We start from the raw sequence: 16,495 nt of genomic DNA on the forward strand, positions 1-16,495 counted from the left end.
ATAAAACACTGAACACATGGCTGCCTCTGATAACACAATTCTATCTTTTTCATATCAATGTAGGCAGTCTTGTGCCATTTTCCAATTTCAGAGTAAGATCAGTGATTTCATGTCTTACATAAATGGATATATTAAATTTGCATTTTTGATGCTGAAAAGGGCCTACTTAATTCCAGCTTGGCACGTTTATTGTATAATGGGTAAACTAGGGATTTCCAAATTGAGAATCCTCTGGGATCAGTAATGCTCATGTAGCCTTCTGCCTCCTCATGTAAGTAACCTTCCAGGTCTCTGGCTCAAGGACAAGACTCCATCTAAGTATTTTAAATATTAAAACACACTCCTTCATGAATACTCACAGAATTCAATCATTTCAACAGTCATTACTATCTTTGTATAATGCTTACTTGCCAAATTTAACACGACACTTTTCACCTAATCCAGGATTTTAAGAGCTGTTTATAAAAACAGGTTATGGAGGGGCACCTAGCTGGCCCAGTCAGTAGAGCATGCAACTCTTGATCATAGAGTTGGGAGTTCAAGCCCCACATTGGGGATAGAGTTTATTTAAAAATAAATAATAAAACTTTATTTATTTATTTATTTATTTATTTATTTATTTATTTATTTATTTATTTTAATAAAACTTTTTTTAAAAGCCACGTTATTGAATGCATGAACATCAGAGTGGATTCCAATTCCAGCAACACAGAAATTTACATGACAGAACACAGAACACAGAAATTTACATGAGCCCCCAAGACGAAGTATAATAGTTGCAGCAGACGGGAGAGGGACAGAATGATTGTCACACCAAGCTTATGGTCGGCTGTACATTTACAGGACTTATTTCAATTCACCTAACTACAAGCAAACAACACAAAAATCACTTCAGATTATTTTCTCTGAAATAATAAATGTCTAATACTTTTTAAAAAGACATTTCAAAAAATAAGACCTATAACTGTTTAATCATGGACAATGATTGGTTTCTTATGTCGGGATCACTTACCAAATCCAAAAGCATTGGAACCTCCAATGCTCTGTGAAGCCTGAACACTTGTAGATGTGTATAGTCCTGTCACCAGCAAGCCATCAAAGAAGGTGCTTGTTGAAATTGTCACTGAAATACAGGGAGGGAAAAAAAAGAAACCTCAATTAATACAATCAGGAGAATGAGATAACATTTCTGAAGTGTTAAACGTTGTCAAAACAACTTTTACTCATTATTAAAAAATCATTTTTATACTACTGGTAGTCAGTATTTTCCTTGTATTAGGAATTAGAGAGGAGCAAAAAGCAGCTCAGAATGCCAATGTCTATAATTGCTGGTCCTAAATTTAGTACATTAGTTCTATCTTTCTGCATTCATTTATACATTCCCCAGCTATATGCAAAATCATCTGAAAATAATGTAGAATATATTGAATAGCTAGTCTCCCCCACCTCCACCACCACCCCTGAAGGCAGTCAAAGGCATTGCTGGAGTTTTGGCATTGTGATTAAACATTTTTTTTTAACTATTCCATACTGTGGGAAACAATCTTAGATTGGCTGAAAGAACAGTAAGATGCACTGTTTTTCTTATTGTGCATCTACATATCATAGATGAATCCCCTGAAGTTTTTCAACAAAAGCAGACTAATTTGCATGAAGACAGTTAGCTCTTTTCCTTTTGAGAACAAAAAAGGGAGACCACTGCACATTTTAAGTTTTAGAACAAAGACTACAAGAGGAATCTGAATGGTTTCATAACCAGAAAATCAGGATGTTCCTGGGAAGAAGAGGGTCAAATTAAATGCATCCTGATGCTACTCAGGTTTGGCTTCTTAAAATGTTATCTTGCTTATTACCATCCTAAAAAATGATCATAATTTCCTCCTTGACATAATATTTTCTCCTGCATTGGTTTTACAAGATTAAGATGATGCCATTTGTAGGAAGCATCCAGGAAAAGGTGATATTATTTTGGCGTGCACAGTACAAGGCTATCATCATGGTTGGTGGCAGTAAGGAGAATGGCCAGAATCACATTAACTTTGATGAGAATGTTTAAATTAAACTCCAGGAAATCCAGTGAATAGAGCTGAATGGTCTGAAACAACCACATTATAAAGCATAAAACAAGACTCATAGATCAACAGAACAGCCTGACATCATGCTACTCCCAAAATGGCATTGGATATTGGAGTAAATCACCTTCACATCCTTTAATAATAGCCAATATTTTGACTGCTGGCATGTAAACCATTCAGCTGGGCATTGAGTTAAACAGTTAACATGTATTATCTCATTTCATCATCAAAAAATTTCTATAAAAAGGGTACTGTTATTATTCCCAGGATACACATGAGGAATTTGTGGCACAGAACAATTAAGAACCTTGTTCAGGACCATCTGATATCATCTAAAAATGTCTGATGTTGTTTACCTGGCATCTCTCTTGTTTTCTCTCTATCCTGTACATCTCCCCCTCCCCAGATCCCACAGAAGCAAAATGACATGGCTGAACCCTTGTTTAATAACTTATTCCCCAGGGGCGCCTGGGTGGCGCAGTCGGTTAAGCGTCCGGCTTCAGCCAGGTCACGATCTTGCGGTCTGTGAGTTTGAGCCCCGCGTCAGGCTCTGGGCTGATGGCTTGGAGCCTGGAGCCTGTTTCCGATTCTGTGTCTTCCTCTCTCTCTGCCCCTCCCCCGTTCATGCTCTGTCTCTCTCTGTCAAAAAAAAAAAAAAAAATAAAAAAAAAAATAACTTATTCCCCAGATTATTCACATGCATGAGGAGTATTTGAAAGAAAGTAAATGCTGTGGGACTCAATATCACTGCTATTAGAGAGGAAGAGGGCCAAGGAGGGCCAGGAGGTGACCTCTATGGTATAATGGATGGAGCCATAGGCTAGGTAAGGGATGGGATTTGGGTGCTGGGTACTCATCTGTTACCACCTGTTCTTGAACAAAACCACTTCCTCTCTTGGAATCTCAATTTCCTCATTTATAGAATCACACCTCAATCATCAGCCTCCTGTTTTGCCTATTCCAGATTCCCATAGTTGATTCTACCAGTGCCTCTACCTTTGGTTCAGTGAGTTATCTTGACTAAGGTAAAAAGTGCTTAAACTGCTTCTGCACCCTTATCCAGTAGGGTTTAGAATTAAGCTGCTTGCTGTTAAATTGACTATGCTGACCAATGGACTCAATGCAGTGTCCCAGGCTGTCCTTCACAGCAAATCAGACCCAAACTGCAGTGTCTCACTGTGGACCTGTGGGATCCTGCTTCTATCCACTTCCTCTCAATCCATTCCCCTTTTGTTCAGTAAGACAGCAGCAATCATGTTAATGCACAAATACAGCCCCTGTGGACTCCTGTTCATTCCTTTATGCTTCTACTCTGGTTCTTACTTCTAAGATTCTAAAAAATCTAAGAGTTTTATGGGTTAGGGAGTGAGGCCACCTCGAATTCGAATCTCACCTCTCTCTCTCTCTCTCTCTCTCTCTCTCTCTCTCTCTCTCTCTCTTTACCTCTGATCAGTGTGTGACCTTGCAGTGAGCCTCGGATGCCTCATTTACAAAAGGAATAATACTACCCAATTCACTATAAGAATGAAAAGAAATGTATCTTCAATCTATCAGTGTGCCTATCTCTTTAACAAACAACCATGCACACAGTAACTCACCAGTAAAAGTTAGCTCCATTTTCCCTGTCCTCTTTCACATCCTGAAGCCCTGCCTTGTTCTTCCCTTCCAGAGAACTGGAGTCCCATACAGACCTCCTCACATCTGCTGAGGACACAGCCAACCACTGGACTGCCCACATCTGAGTCCTCCTGCCTGCTACAATTCTCCACTAACCTCTCCATGCATTATTTCATTTCCAACCACGGTCCATACTAAGTCTCAGCTGTGAGCTCAGTGGACCCAAGATAAGTGGCATCCCCAGCTTATTATTAATTTGCCCTCTCTTCTGAAAGATATTCTGCTGAGTTTTAATTTAAAATTTTTTTTTCAACGTTTATTTATTTTTGGGACAGAGAGAGACAGAGCATGAATGGGCGAGGGGCAGAGAGAGAGGGAGACACAGAATCGGAAACAGCCTGACGCGGGGCTCGAACTCACGGACCGCGAGATCGTGACCTGGCTGAAGTCGGATGCTTAACCGACTGCGCCACCCAGGTGCCCCGAGTTTTAATTTAAAACAGAGGCTAAACACTTGGAGAAAGGGCTGAAAAAGAAGAGAACCATGTGTGACAGCTCTTGGGTCTTTCCTCTACTACCCCCAGCTACTCAGTTCTGGTCTCAAACTACATACCCCCCAGCAAAACAAAAGCCCTGCTATGTCTATTATGACAATTGATAAATTCAACTTGTTGATAGCCTACACGTATCTAGTGATGATTCAATATATTAGACATGCGCACTTAGGAAGCTGCCTGCACGGCCTGTGACACATTTGGGTACTGAGCACAACCAAGGTCTGCTGTGCCCCTTAGATGTCTACGTAGGCTGCTAATCCCTTGCCAGGTCTCAGCTCTCATCTGCCACCAAGTGCCTCCCCAGCCCTAGAGGATGATGCAAATTCTGATCTTAACTCCTCCACACACCATAATACCTGCTTCAGATCAATTCTCTTCTTTACATAGATTCCTGGTGCTGACACAGCAAGGTCTAGTGAAAACATCCCAGGAATAAAAGGATTGATATTTAATTACCAATAATAATTTGCTATGTCAGATGAGGCAAGCTTTTCTCTCTGCTTGGTTCTATTCCTAGTAGTAGTGACATGAATACCTATTGCTTGGAAACCTCATGGCTAGATGGACCTATCATTTCTAAACACGGAGCATCTTAGAAATCAAAGTGGAATTACTGAGAAAAACACTTCTTACTCTTAGAGTCTCTTGGCTTTAAATACCATCCATAAACTGACCACTCCCAAATTTCTATCTCCTGTCCAGATCTCTACATACCTCTTCATATATACTCCAGGTATATATAAACTTGCTGCTCAACATCCCCACTTGGATGTTCAAGAGAGGTCTCAACCTCAACTTAACCAAAACTGAATGCCCACCCCATCCCTCAAACCTGCTTCTCCTATAGCCTTCATGAACTCAGTTGATGGCAGCACCATCCTTCCTGCTGAGCCAACTTTGGAATCACCATCTCCCATCCTCTACATTAGTCCATCATACACTGGATTCATGTCATTCCTCTGCTTACAACTTTCTAGCTAAGTCAATGTCAAAGTCTTCACAGCGGCCTACAAAATCCTATGTGACCTGCCCCTATTCCTTCTCTGTCCTCACCTCCTTCTGCTTTCCTCCTAGCTCACCCCATTCCAGGTACACCAGCCTCCTTGTTGTTGCTCAGACATGTCAAGCCTTTGTACCACTGCCTTCCTCTGCCTGGGACTCTCTTCCTTCAGAATATCAGGTACTTATCACCTTCTGGCATATTCTACTGATACACTGACTCACAATTGTCTTTGTTTATTATGTTTATTGTAGGTCTCATCCTGCAGAATGTGAATTCCATCAGGGCAGATATCTCAAGTGTTTTGTTCAGTAGTACATCTCAAGCATCTGGAATAATTTCTGACACGTTAAGGTGTCATATTTGTTGGAATATTTATTATATGTGATAATAATATTATATGTATTAATGAATAACTCATTCATACAAAAGTGGTGCAAAGTTGTCTTATTTCCAACTTATTCCCAAAGGAAAAGTATGTTGTGAATCCTAGACTTTATATGTCAAATGAATCCCACTCGGAAAAGTCACATGGGAAAAAAAAGAAAATTTGACTATTTATATATTGAAAATACCTTCCAGAGTGCAAAATGATCAATGCAGGGACCAAGAGACCAATCGAAGACATTTGTTTTTTTAAAAAAGGCAGATCAACTTAAGTACACACACATTCTGACAGGCTATATGTTTACACAAATCATCTAAAGAAAAAGCTCCCTATTAAAAACTAACTGAATATAGGGGTGCCTGGGTGGCTCAGTCAGTTAGACATCCGACTTTGGCTCAGGTCATGATCTCCCAGCTTGTGAGTTCGAGCCCCACGTCGGGCTCTGTGCTGACAGCTCAGAGCCTGGAGCCTGTTTCAGATCCCTCTCTCTCTGGCCCTCCCGCGTTCATGCTCTGTCTCTGTCTCAAAAATAAATAAATGTTAAAAAAATTTTTTTTTAAACTAACTGATCTATTTCTTTTTTTGCTAGAGTTGGGAGTTTAAAGTTATTTTGAAGGGAAAAAAATGATATTTGCATTTGGAAAGCTGCTACTGTCTGGACAAGCATTCCTTCTCCTTCTTTAAACATGTGTAATGCATGATCCATATGTAAACTGGTAATCAGTCTCTTTTTTTAAGAAAAAGGAAATGTTGCCCAGACTCATACAGCCTATAAGACACAGTTCTGATCACTAAGTTCCCTTTTACTCAAGAAGACAATGGGCCCAATTTCTGCATTTAAAAGAAAATGTGACACAGTTTGGATTCTCCGATAGCTTGCAGGAAACTTCAGGATGTCTGCAGCCTGCATGTTTTTACCGATTAGAGCATCATCAGTAAACATATGAACAATCTGAGCGAGACACTGAAAACTTTATACCAAGGCACTCCAACTTGGAAACTTTGGCAGGAATACACATCTCTCTGTCCTTCCCTTTCCTTTTCATCAAATGCTTCCACTTATCTCTACTTGCAGCCTCTGGTGAGTCTGTCAGAGTTTCCCAAACAAACAAACGAAAACCTTACAGAAACAAATAATTGTTCCAGGCATCGAGGCTGCTCTGGACAGCTGTCCTTACCTGGGTAATTTTGCATCATCAGTCACTGACAGTTTGTTTTCATCTGGGGCCTCTTCCCTCACCTTACCCTCTGGTATCTTTCTGATTCCTTCCTATCAAGCTTTATCTGACCAACAATGTGCACTAGTTCTTACCTGTCCTAGTGCCCAGACTTGATTTCATTTCTCTAATTCCACTGGGACTCACCCTTCAAGCACTATCTGACCTTCTCAAGTCTTAGCTCATCAGTTATGTCCACAAACTGCTGCCATCTAGGCAACTGAAACAATCTTTCTGAAAGCAGAAGAGTGGTCTATGATAAAATCTTTTTAATGTTTATTTATTTTTGAGAGAGAGAGAGAGAGAGAGAGAGAGAGAGAGAGAGCATGAGCAGGGGGAGAGGCAGAGAGAGAGGGAGGCACAGAATCTGAAGCAGGCTCCAGGCTCTGAGCTGTCAGCACAGAGCCTGACACAGGGCTGGAACTCACGAACTATGAGATCATGACCTGAGCTGAAGTTGGATGCTTAACCGACTGAGCCACCCACATACCCCTATGATAAATTTTTTTTAAGTTTACTATAGTAAACACAGTACACAGTACAAATACAGCTCACAACAGAAAAAACTGAAACACATTTCTGAATGTAAAATTATGTTAATATGTTTATGAACTAGAAGGAAAATTTACAGCTGTCATATTTTTGTAAGTTTCTAACACTCTGATTCAGAATGTTTTGTCCCAAACTGCATAATTTAAAATGTTGCAAAGCTACTGTCATTTAAAAAGGTTTCCTCCAAGGGCGCCTGGGTGGCTCAGTTGGTTAAGCGTCTGACACTTGGTTTTAGCTCAGGTCATGATCTAATGGTTTGTGAGTTCAACCCCCACATCAGGCTTTGAGGTAACAGCACAGAGCCTGCTTGGGATTCTCTCTCTCCCTTTCTCTCTGCCCCTCCCCTGCTCACTCTCTGTCTCTCAAAGTAAATAAACTTAAAAAAATTTTTTAATGTTTCCTCTAACATTTTATTTATTTTTAAATTTATTTATTTTGAGAGAGAGAGAGAGAGAGAGAGAGAGAGAGTTCAAGCGGGGAAGAGGCAGAGAGAGGGAGAGACAGAATACCAAGCAGGCTCAATCCTGTCAACACAGAGACAGACATGACATGGGGCTCCAACTCATTAACCGTGAGATCATGAGATGACCTGACTGAGACACCCAGGTGCCCCTAAAAATGTTTCCTATAAAAATATTTTATGAAGCTACTTTTGCATAAGTAGAATTTTTAGTTAAAATATATAAATTTGGCCACACTAGGATAGGGAAGAATTGCACAAAGTTTTTAGATGTGAACTACCTTTAAGATAAACAACTCTTACGACTACCTATATCTAACTGATATATAACTAGCCCAGTTAATAAAAAAATCCTTCACTCTCTTTCCAAGATTATGAGCCATATGCTTTAACTAATAGTAAGACAGGAAACAAATATTTACCAAATATCAATTCACTTTAAATTTATAATATGAAAAATTACTGAACCTAGGTGGCAGATATACAGGTGTGCGCTGTGCTAGTCTATTAAATTTTGTTTCAGGGGTGCCTGGGTGGCTCAGTTGGTTGAGCGTCTGACTTCAGCTCAGGTCATGGTCTCACAGCTCGTGGGTTTGAGCCCCACATCAGGCTCTGTGATGACAGCTCAGACCCCACAGGCTGCTTTGGATTCTGTGTCTCCTTCTCTCTGCCCCTTCCCCGCTCGTGCACTGTCTCTCTCAAAAATAAATAAAACATTAAAAATTTTTTTTTAATTTGTTTCAGAAAAAAATCATATTAAAAAGTTGAGGGAAAGGAAGAAGTTTATTATAAATACACTTATTACAAATGTACTTAAGATGAGCAAACTAACTGGAACAATAAAATGAACTAAAAAGTACATAATACATTCAGACTTTAAGAACTAAACAATATATATGAAAATATGTGTATATTGCTATATGTGTGTGTGTGTGTGTGTGTGTGTGTGTGTGTGTGTGTGTATACTTTATATATATAAACCTTCTAGGAGTCAAGAACTGTTAGAACTATAATTTGGATTTTATTAACTAGGAAGGCAAAAAAAGATATTTAGAACTAGGTCCTTATTAGTAAAATATTTATAAACTCTATCTGACATCCTATCAATTCTAGTTAGTTTATAAAAATTAAAACATAATGCCACCATGAGACAGGACCCACCAGTGATCCATTTTACACACCAAAGGTTTATATAAAATCTTCAAACAATAATTTAATGACTTTTAAATAGGTAAGCACTTACTTAAACATGTCAGTCTGCCATATTATCTACTTCTTTTCATGGTTTTGCAAATTTTTATGATAAATTTATAAAATCTCTCCCCAGGAGATTTTATTTCCTTACAGTCAACTTTTCTATTTTTGCATTAAGATGTACAGAGAACTAGCTACTTTAATAATCGAGGAAAAAAACAACATCAATATTATGGATTGCAAGTAGAATTCTGAACTTCCCAGTGCATTTTAGAGGAGAAATAAAGCATGTATATGATTACCGATAATCAGAAAGCAAATGTGTCTGATAAGACACATCATTCCCTTGTTCAACAAACATGTTTGGCTTTGTAACATTCATAGATTAAAATCCTGTCTTCAGTGTGGTTTCAAAGACCTTCAGGTTTGGCCATAACCTTTCTCTCCAGTCGAATTTCCCTATTTCAGCTGAAAACACCCCTTGATCCAGTTAAACTACAACATGTTCATTACTTTCCTGTCTCCTGGCCTTTCTTTATGGAGAGTCCTCACCTAGAATGACTTTCCCTGTTTCTTTTGGTTAAAATCTTCCCCATTCTTCAGACACAGGCCCAAATGTCATCTCGCTCATGAAGTCTCTTCTGATATCCTGGGGAAGCCACCTCTCCCCTCTCAGTGACCCCGTGGCTCTCAGAGACTGTGAGCATCTGATTACTCTCCACCTTCCGTAGAGCTCAGCTCGGAGGAGAAACTCAATCAACATTTACTGAGTTCAACCTTACAAAAACACTTGTTATGACGTAAAATAACATAAAAAAAAGAAAACATAACGGAGAATATAGCATAGCTGATGTTATTAAAATTGTGGTATCTAACGTCTTTTCTACAGAGAAAAAAGAGCCAGTGTTATTAACAGACATATATGAAGAGTGAAGGTTTCTCCTGAAAGGACACAAAAATTCAAAATCAATGCAGCATTTTATTACAATACTCAAAAATCAGATATGTTTGGGGAAATTTGGCTGGGTTTTACATTTAGCCATAATAGGGTTTCTTTCTTTTGCACACATGTACTTCGTGTGTGAATACGCACACACACACATATTTTATGTACATACCAAATTAATCTTCCAATAATTTTGTCACTAAGACACCTTATGCCTTATCCTCACTCTGAAGTTACTCTGCAATTTCCTCAAATAAGAAATAAGAAGGGATCAAAGGGCTGAGGAGGTTGTACATATCGCTCCCACATCTGTGTTAAATTGGCAATGAGCTCAGCTCCAGGAGTCTATGAATATGGATTGCTGGGCTGTGACAGCAAAATGAAAACATGATGTAGCGACACAATTCAATTCTTATCAGTGGCTCAGAGAGTAACTCTGTCTTGAAATGACTAATTACAGAGTCAGTTATTATCTATTAGAGCTTCTATTAACTGTTTCCAACAAGACCCTAATACCATTCTTGCAGAAAATCACTGTAAGATGAAAGTCTGGAAGAAAATAAATTTCGACATTTAATGCTGTTGCATTTCATCCTAAAGCTTCTGGCCTACAAATGCTCTATGGGTCATTAAATTTTGATCACTTACAGCATATTCCATTACTACTTTATATAAAAGGCCTTTAATATGTGCAGAAAAGAAACATATTATATAATATACGAAATGATGTTACCATCTTTTTCAGGATGACAAACATAAGACAGCAAATTGCAAAAATGTTGAAATTAAGTATTAGTGATAGTGCACCGAGTACAGACTTTCTATTTCTTATCTTTATATATTTTGAAAATGAAAAACACCAGCAGAACTAATATTGTGAATATTTTAAAAAATTGCCTTGCTTGCCTTTTGAATACAGAACAGATTAAATAGCCTGCGGAACAAATGTATTACTCTAAAAATGAAATAAACTGAGTTTATTTGCTGCAAAATTTCATCAACATAGAGTGTTCAACTACTGGTTCTTCTTTAGTTAAAGTGCCCTTAGCTCCAGGTACCAAATAGAGACCATCTAAAAATACATTATAATTTAATTCAAAACCTCTATAAGAACACGATCCCTGAACTACTTCTCATTACATACATTAATTCCATTATGACATGATTTTATGTACCTTTCAAATATTCAGCCAGGCATTTCAAAAATAACAACCCCCAAACCAACAACAGCTGAGAAAAAATTTTTATCCCAGTAAATATTTAAAAGAAATGACTGGAGGTCAAGATTCTGTGAGGGAAAGACATGAATGAACAGTAGTGAACTAAATCCAAAGATCTTAAAAAATCAGACCAGAAACAAATGGACTTCGGTCAGCCTTTTGTGAAGGGTAGAGAGAAGTCACACTTGCCCTATTTATTGTAACAACTACCCAAACACTGTGCCTTAAGTGGCATGTGAAAGGTGGCTCTAAGAAAGGGAAGCCATATTCCTCAAGCTGGATGGATTGGACTCCATCTCCGGGAGGTCCTGAGAGGATGGCATGGGCTTGCTTTCCTCTTGGAAGGCAAGTCCCGGGGACATGGGTATGGTTTCCTGGGAGCACGCCTGGCAGGCGGCCCTGCAGAGTGCACTTTAACGTGATGTTTGCTGCACTGGTCATTATCACAGCCCTTTATTATTGGTATTATTACTCCCCTTTTTCATTTTAGATGGATTTGTACTGTTCCTTGGGGGACAAAGGAGGCAGAAAGAATGGCCTCCAGGGAGGACTAAATGCAGTGTGATGGAGGAGAAGGCTGATGATCAAAATAATAAGGTCAAAGAGCCCTGGATCAGCCCACCTCTGAAAGCAGGGGGAGAACGGCCTGGCAAACACTCTCCCACCTTTGTCTCCACCTGAAAGGAGAGAAAAACCAGTGCCTGATCTGGGAATTGTGACAGCTACAGGAGACTAATTATATGCAAAATTTAATGATGTACTAAAGCATTTTCTAGGGTCTGTAAAACTGGTCTTTCCTGGCTGGAAGAGGGATCCAGCAACTCTGTGGAAGCCTGTTATGATACATTTATTCAGAGATTTAGATGAGCCATACATAGTCCTGAAGTCTTGTCTTCTGGCAGAAACAGTTAAAAAAGGAGAGCAACTGAGGTTTTCCCCTCCTTTAAATTCATCTTAGGAGGTAAAATGGGTGCAGGCAAATGTGTTTGTGAATTTATCATTTTAAAACCAAGCCCCTTGGAAGTAAGGTTAAATGACAGTGTTTGGTGAATGTAGAGTAAATCTTCTGTTTCTCCATCCCTCCATACTGCCTTTCTCTTCTTTATTCCCTAGGTCTGTCTGTCTGTCTGTCTGTCTCTCTCTCTCTCTTTCTCTGGCACATACACACATGCACACACAGATGCACACATGCACACACTCAGCATTTCTGAACGCACTAGCCTTTGGGGTAAAATCTTATATATCTTATTCAGGTGAAATCCTGTCCTGAGCCTTGGAGACTTAATGTCAGAATTAGCACCTGAGATGAGATCCTGAACGTTTTTGAAACCTCCTTAAGATTGTCCAACTTATGCTAAACATAAATTCCTTAACTAGTCATCTTAAATATAAAGAAAAATATAATTTTACAAGGTTCCACTCTACCTCTAGTACCAATTGGAGTTACAGTAATGACGTTTTGATCATCCCCTTTTGACTTTCATAATTCTGAATTTTTGAAAAATTCCTACAAATAATGATAAAATTGTTTAGTTCCTAGAACCAAAAACATTTTTTTCTTTATAAATTACACTTTATTGTAATTTAGAGAACTGTAGCCAAGAGTTACTGGTAGTTGTGACTTATTTCTGACCTTATTTTTCATGTTACCTTCATATGAGGCTGGATGATACTCATACATGAAAATTTCATATTGTTGGCCCTGCACTTGATAAATTATTAAAGTATTGTGAATGAATGTGGTGTTCAGGTTTTCAGCAATTTTTATCCCTTTGTTCTTTCTTTTTTAAAGAAAAGACTACCTTGTCTATAACATCACAACTTTTTGCAATTTAAGCAAAGATTAGCTTTAAAAGAAAGCATTTTAGGAGATTTAGTACTCCTAACCTTCTCAAAGGAATCCTAAGAATTTTTTCTTTGACACAAGGATGTTAATTCAGCTCTTCTAGAATGAGAAAAACACACCTAGTAGGTTCTCAAAAGCACATATTCAGGTAAACATGTTACAATAAAATACACAGCTGCCTACAGAAAAAACACGTGTCATTTTTTTTCAATATAATCAGGTGTTTAAAGACTTTACACCATCAAAAAGGCCTATAATAGTTTTATTACCCCCTTGAATTTTTTTTCTTTGTAACATGAAGTGCCCCCCATTTGCTACAAAACGTGGTTTTGACTGCAGGTAACCAAGGAAAATTTGAACTCATGTAACAAACCTCAGGATGACTCCTAATAGTTGTTCAAAACAGAAATATATGCTTTGTTTGTAACTTTGTTTGGTTTGATAATATATCATTACAAACTTTCAAAATATTTTCATATTTGCAACAACTGTATAACCGTTCAAGAATATGTCCAAAGGTGACACTGCTGGTACTCATGTGTATGTCATGTATTTCTATGTTATATATTATTATATGTATTATAATAAAGATATTATTATACCTATTACATATATATTATATATCTTCTGTGTCTGTAAACTGAGTAAATCAACCTTATTAATAATTGGTAGAAATCCTGATAGACATAGTTATATTGAATGTAACTGTAAAATATTACAATTTTTTTAAAAGCCTTTTTCCATAGTATTCTCATTTGGCATCTCTGTATGTTCATTTAAATACACTTACCTAATTATAAGCAACTATGCTAAAATCAAAGAATTCATTTAAATACATACTGAGTAAATTGTACATATGGCATACTTATGATTAAACTATAAAATTTTATAATTAACTAATAGAAGACAAATATAAAATTCTCACTTTATGGTCAGATCTAATGATAGTGTGTGTATCTTGCTCAACTCATTCATTCACTAAGCAAATAGAAAGTGCTACTACTTGATACTTGTGATATGATGTGAATCATCTGCATGTTTACAAAAATAACATTTGAATAAGTATTCCTGTCCCCTTTCAGAAGGATCTTTGTTCCATATTCCAAAACCTAATTCATAAAATCCAAAATGGCTAACACTGAAATTCACAAAATAGTGTTTAATAAATGATGTGACAGAAATTTTCAGGTACTGGCACAGCTAATTGCTCTTCTAATAAGCTACAACTAAATGCTCTTCCACAATCTTTAGATAAGAATAAATGAATAAGAATATAACTTAAATGACATTTACATTGATAGATGGCATCTGATAGTTATTTGATAAATTATTAAAAAGAAGTGACTGCACTGCTAATTTGTATAACATCAAATTGTAATTACATTTATTTCTCCCATATGTAAAATAGAAAATGTTATAACTTTATATTTTACAACATGGCATTTAGTATGATGAGTCTAAAAATCCTTCTTAAAATAACAAAATATCTTGTAGTTTAGTATAAATTTGCATTTTCAATTCAACTTCCAAGGACACAGATAAAGAAAAACTACAGATATGAATATTTATCAGGAAATGTCTTGAGACTTAGAATTATAGGAAAAGTCTAACTGATTAGGTAACAATTTTTTAAATGAAAGGAGTTTGCAAAGGACTGGTGATGCTTTGCACCTGTGCTATTCCTTATTTTCTAGTACAGGATTTCTAAGTAAATTTTAATCTAGCCTTAGCACATCCTTATTTTTGATTTGTTGGTTTTTTATTTTTTAGAAAATTCATCTAAATTCTAAAGTTGAAGACATACCATAGAAAACTAGAGTTGGATGAAAGGCAAACTTGCATACAGATACATGTTTATAAACTTGAACATTTTGTTTGCCAAGTATCTCTATACAGAAATGCCTATTTAAGAATTCCATGGGGCTCCTGGGTGCTCAGTCAGTTAAGCGTCTAACTTCGGCTCAGGTCATGATCTCAGTTTATGGGTTTGAGCCCTGCATCAGGCTCTGTGCTGACAGCTCAGAGCCTGGAGCCTGCTTCGGATTCTGTGCCTCCCTCTCTCTCTCTGCCCCTCCCCCATTCACGTTCTCTTTGTCTCTCAAAAATGAATAAATGGTTATATATACATATATATGTATATATATATATAATATACATTATATATATATTAAAAAAAGAATTCCAAATAGAACATAAAATATCAGTTACAGTATTTATTCAACACAGAGGGACTCATACTCTACAAGTGCTAATCATAATAAATAAAATTATTACTTTATTATTATCATTTTTTTATTTCTGAGAAAGAGAGATAGAGCAAATGTAAGCTCAAGGTGGAGGGGGGAGACAGAAAGAGACAGAGAGAGAGAACCCCAAGCAGACTCTACACCCAGAGTGGAGCCTGATGTGGGGCTCTGTCTCATGACTATGACATCATGACCTCAGCCAAAAATCAAGAGCCAGATGCTTAACCAACTGAACCACCTAGGCACCCCTAAAATTATTACTTTAAATCAAATAATATTTGGTAGAACTATTAGCCAAACTAATTTCTCCCGAAGATTATTTACTTTTTCAACTAGAGCTTTCAGTCACCTGAGATTATTAAAATTCAGATCCCTTGGTCTCCTCCTTCCCCCTCTGCTCCCCTGGGGATTGTGATTCTGTAGGACTGGGATAAAGATCAGGAATAGCATGTTTAACAGCATTCATCCCAGGTAAATTTTGTGTAGATGGTCTGAGATAGACCAATTACAGTGATATGAAATGTTCCAGATTGATACCCCATGGGAAATAGAATTTCCAATGAAGGCCATCCATGGGACTAAAAATTATAATTGAACTGAGTTGAAACTACATTAAGAATTCCACTACAGTAAAAAGCCACTTTGCCTTTTATTATACTGCAGTTTCCTCCTAGTGCAAATGATGTTTAACAAGATGAGGATATAATGGGACACCTGTTCTTAGGAGACCTCATGTGTGCCAGCAAATTTTCTGTCACTGATGAGGACAGAAACAAATCCAGAATGAGGATGAGCAGCCAAGGTTGCAGTGGATTTGGGGAGCACACTGAAGAGCAATGTCAAGCCTGTGGTGACATTTTTGGCAAACAAAGATCACTATATGTCCCGACTGTGAATTAACGACAAAGAAAAGAAGCTAACTAGTTCCTGAATTTTGTAGATAGGCCTTTAAAGAACATTTAACCAAAGTTGCATAGGTTCTGAATTCAATACCAAAAAAACAAACAAACAAAAAATGGAGATGAGGAGGTTAAGGTTAAATTAGCATAGCATATCTTGTTGTAGGGAAACCTTTCTGGATGCTCTAGAACACCTCTCTCTTTTCTGATTGCTAGTAGAGGTCATTAGAATTTCTAGAAATGACAATCAAAGCAACATAAAAATCAATGGGCTGTGG

General features: G+C 37.5%; 1 protein-coding gene across 2 annotated transcripts in view; it reads right to left on the minus strand.

Moving 5' to 3' along the window:
• The window catches only part of RELN (reelin), a 535,402-nt gene that overhangs the window by 457,115 nt on the left and 61,792 nt on the right, over positions 1–16,495 (minus strand). For both annotated transcript variants that reach the window (XM_025929644.2, XM_086696880.1), the window contains exon 2: positions 1,013–1,123. In XM_025929644.2, the coding sequence (XP_025785429.1) occupies positions 1,013–1,123 (111 nt within the window). The remainder of the gene's footprint in view (positions 1–1,012; positions 1,124–16,495) is intronic.

Source organism: Puma concolor, chromosome A2 (genome assembly GCF_028749965.1).
Source record: "Puma concolor isolate L17-30 chromosome A2, mPumCon1.1.hap2, whole genome shotgun sequence".
NCBI classification, from domain to species: Eukaryota; Metazoa; Chordata; class Mammalia; order Carnivora; family Felidae; genus Puma; species Puma concolor.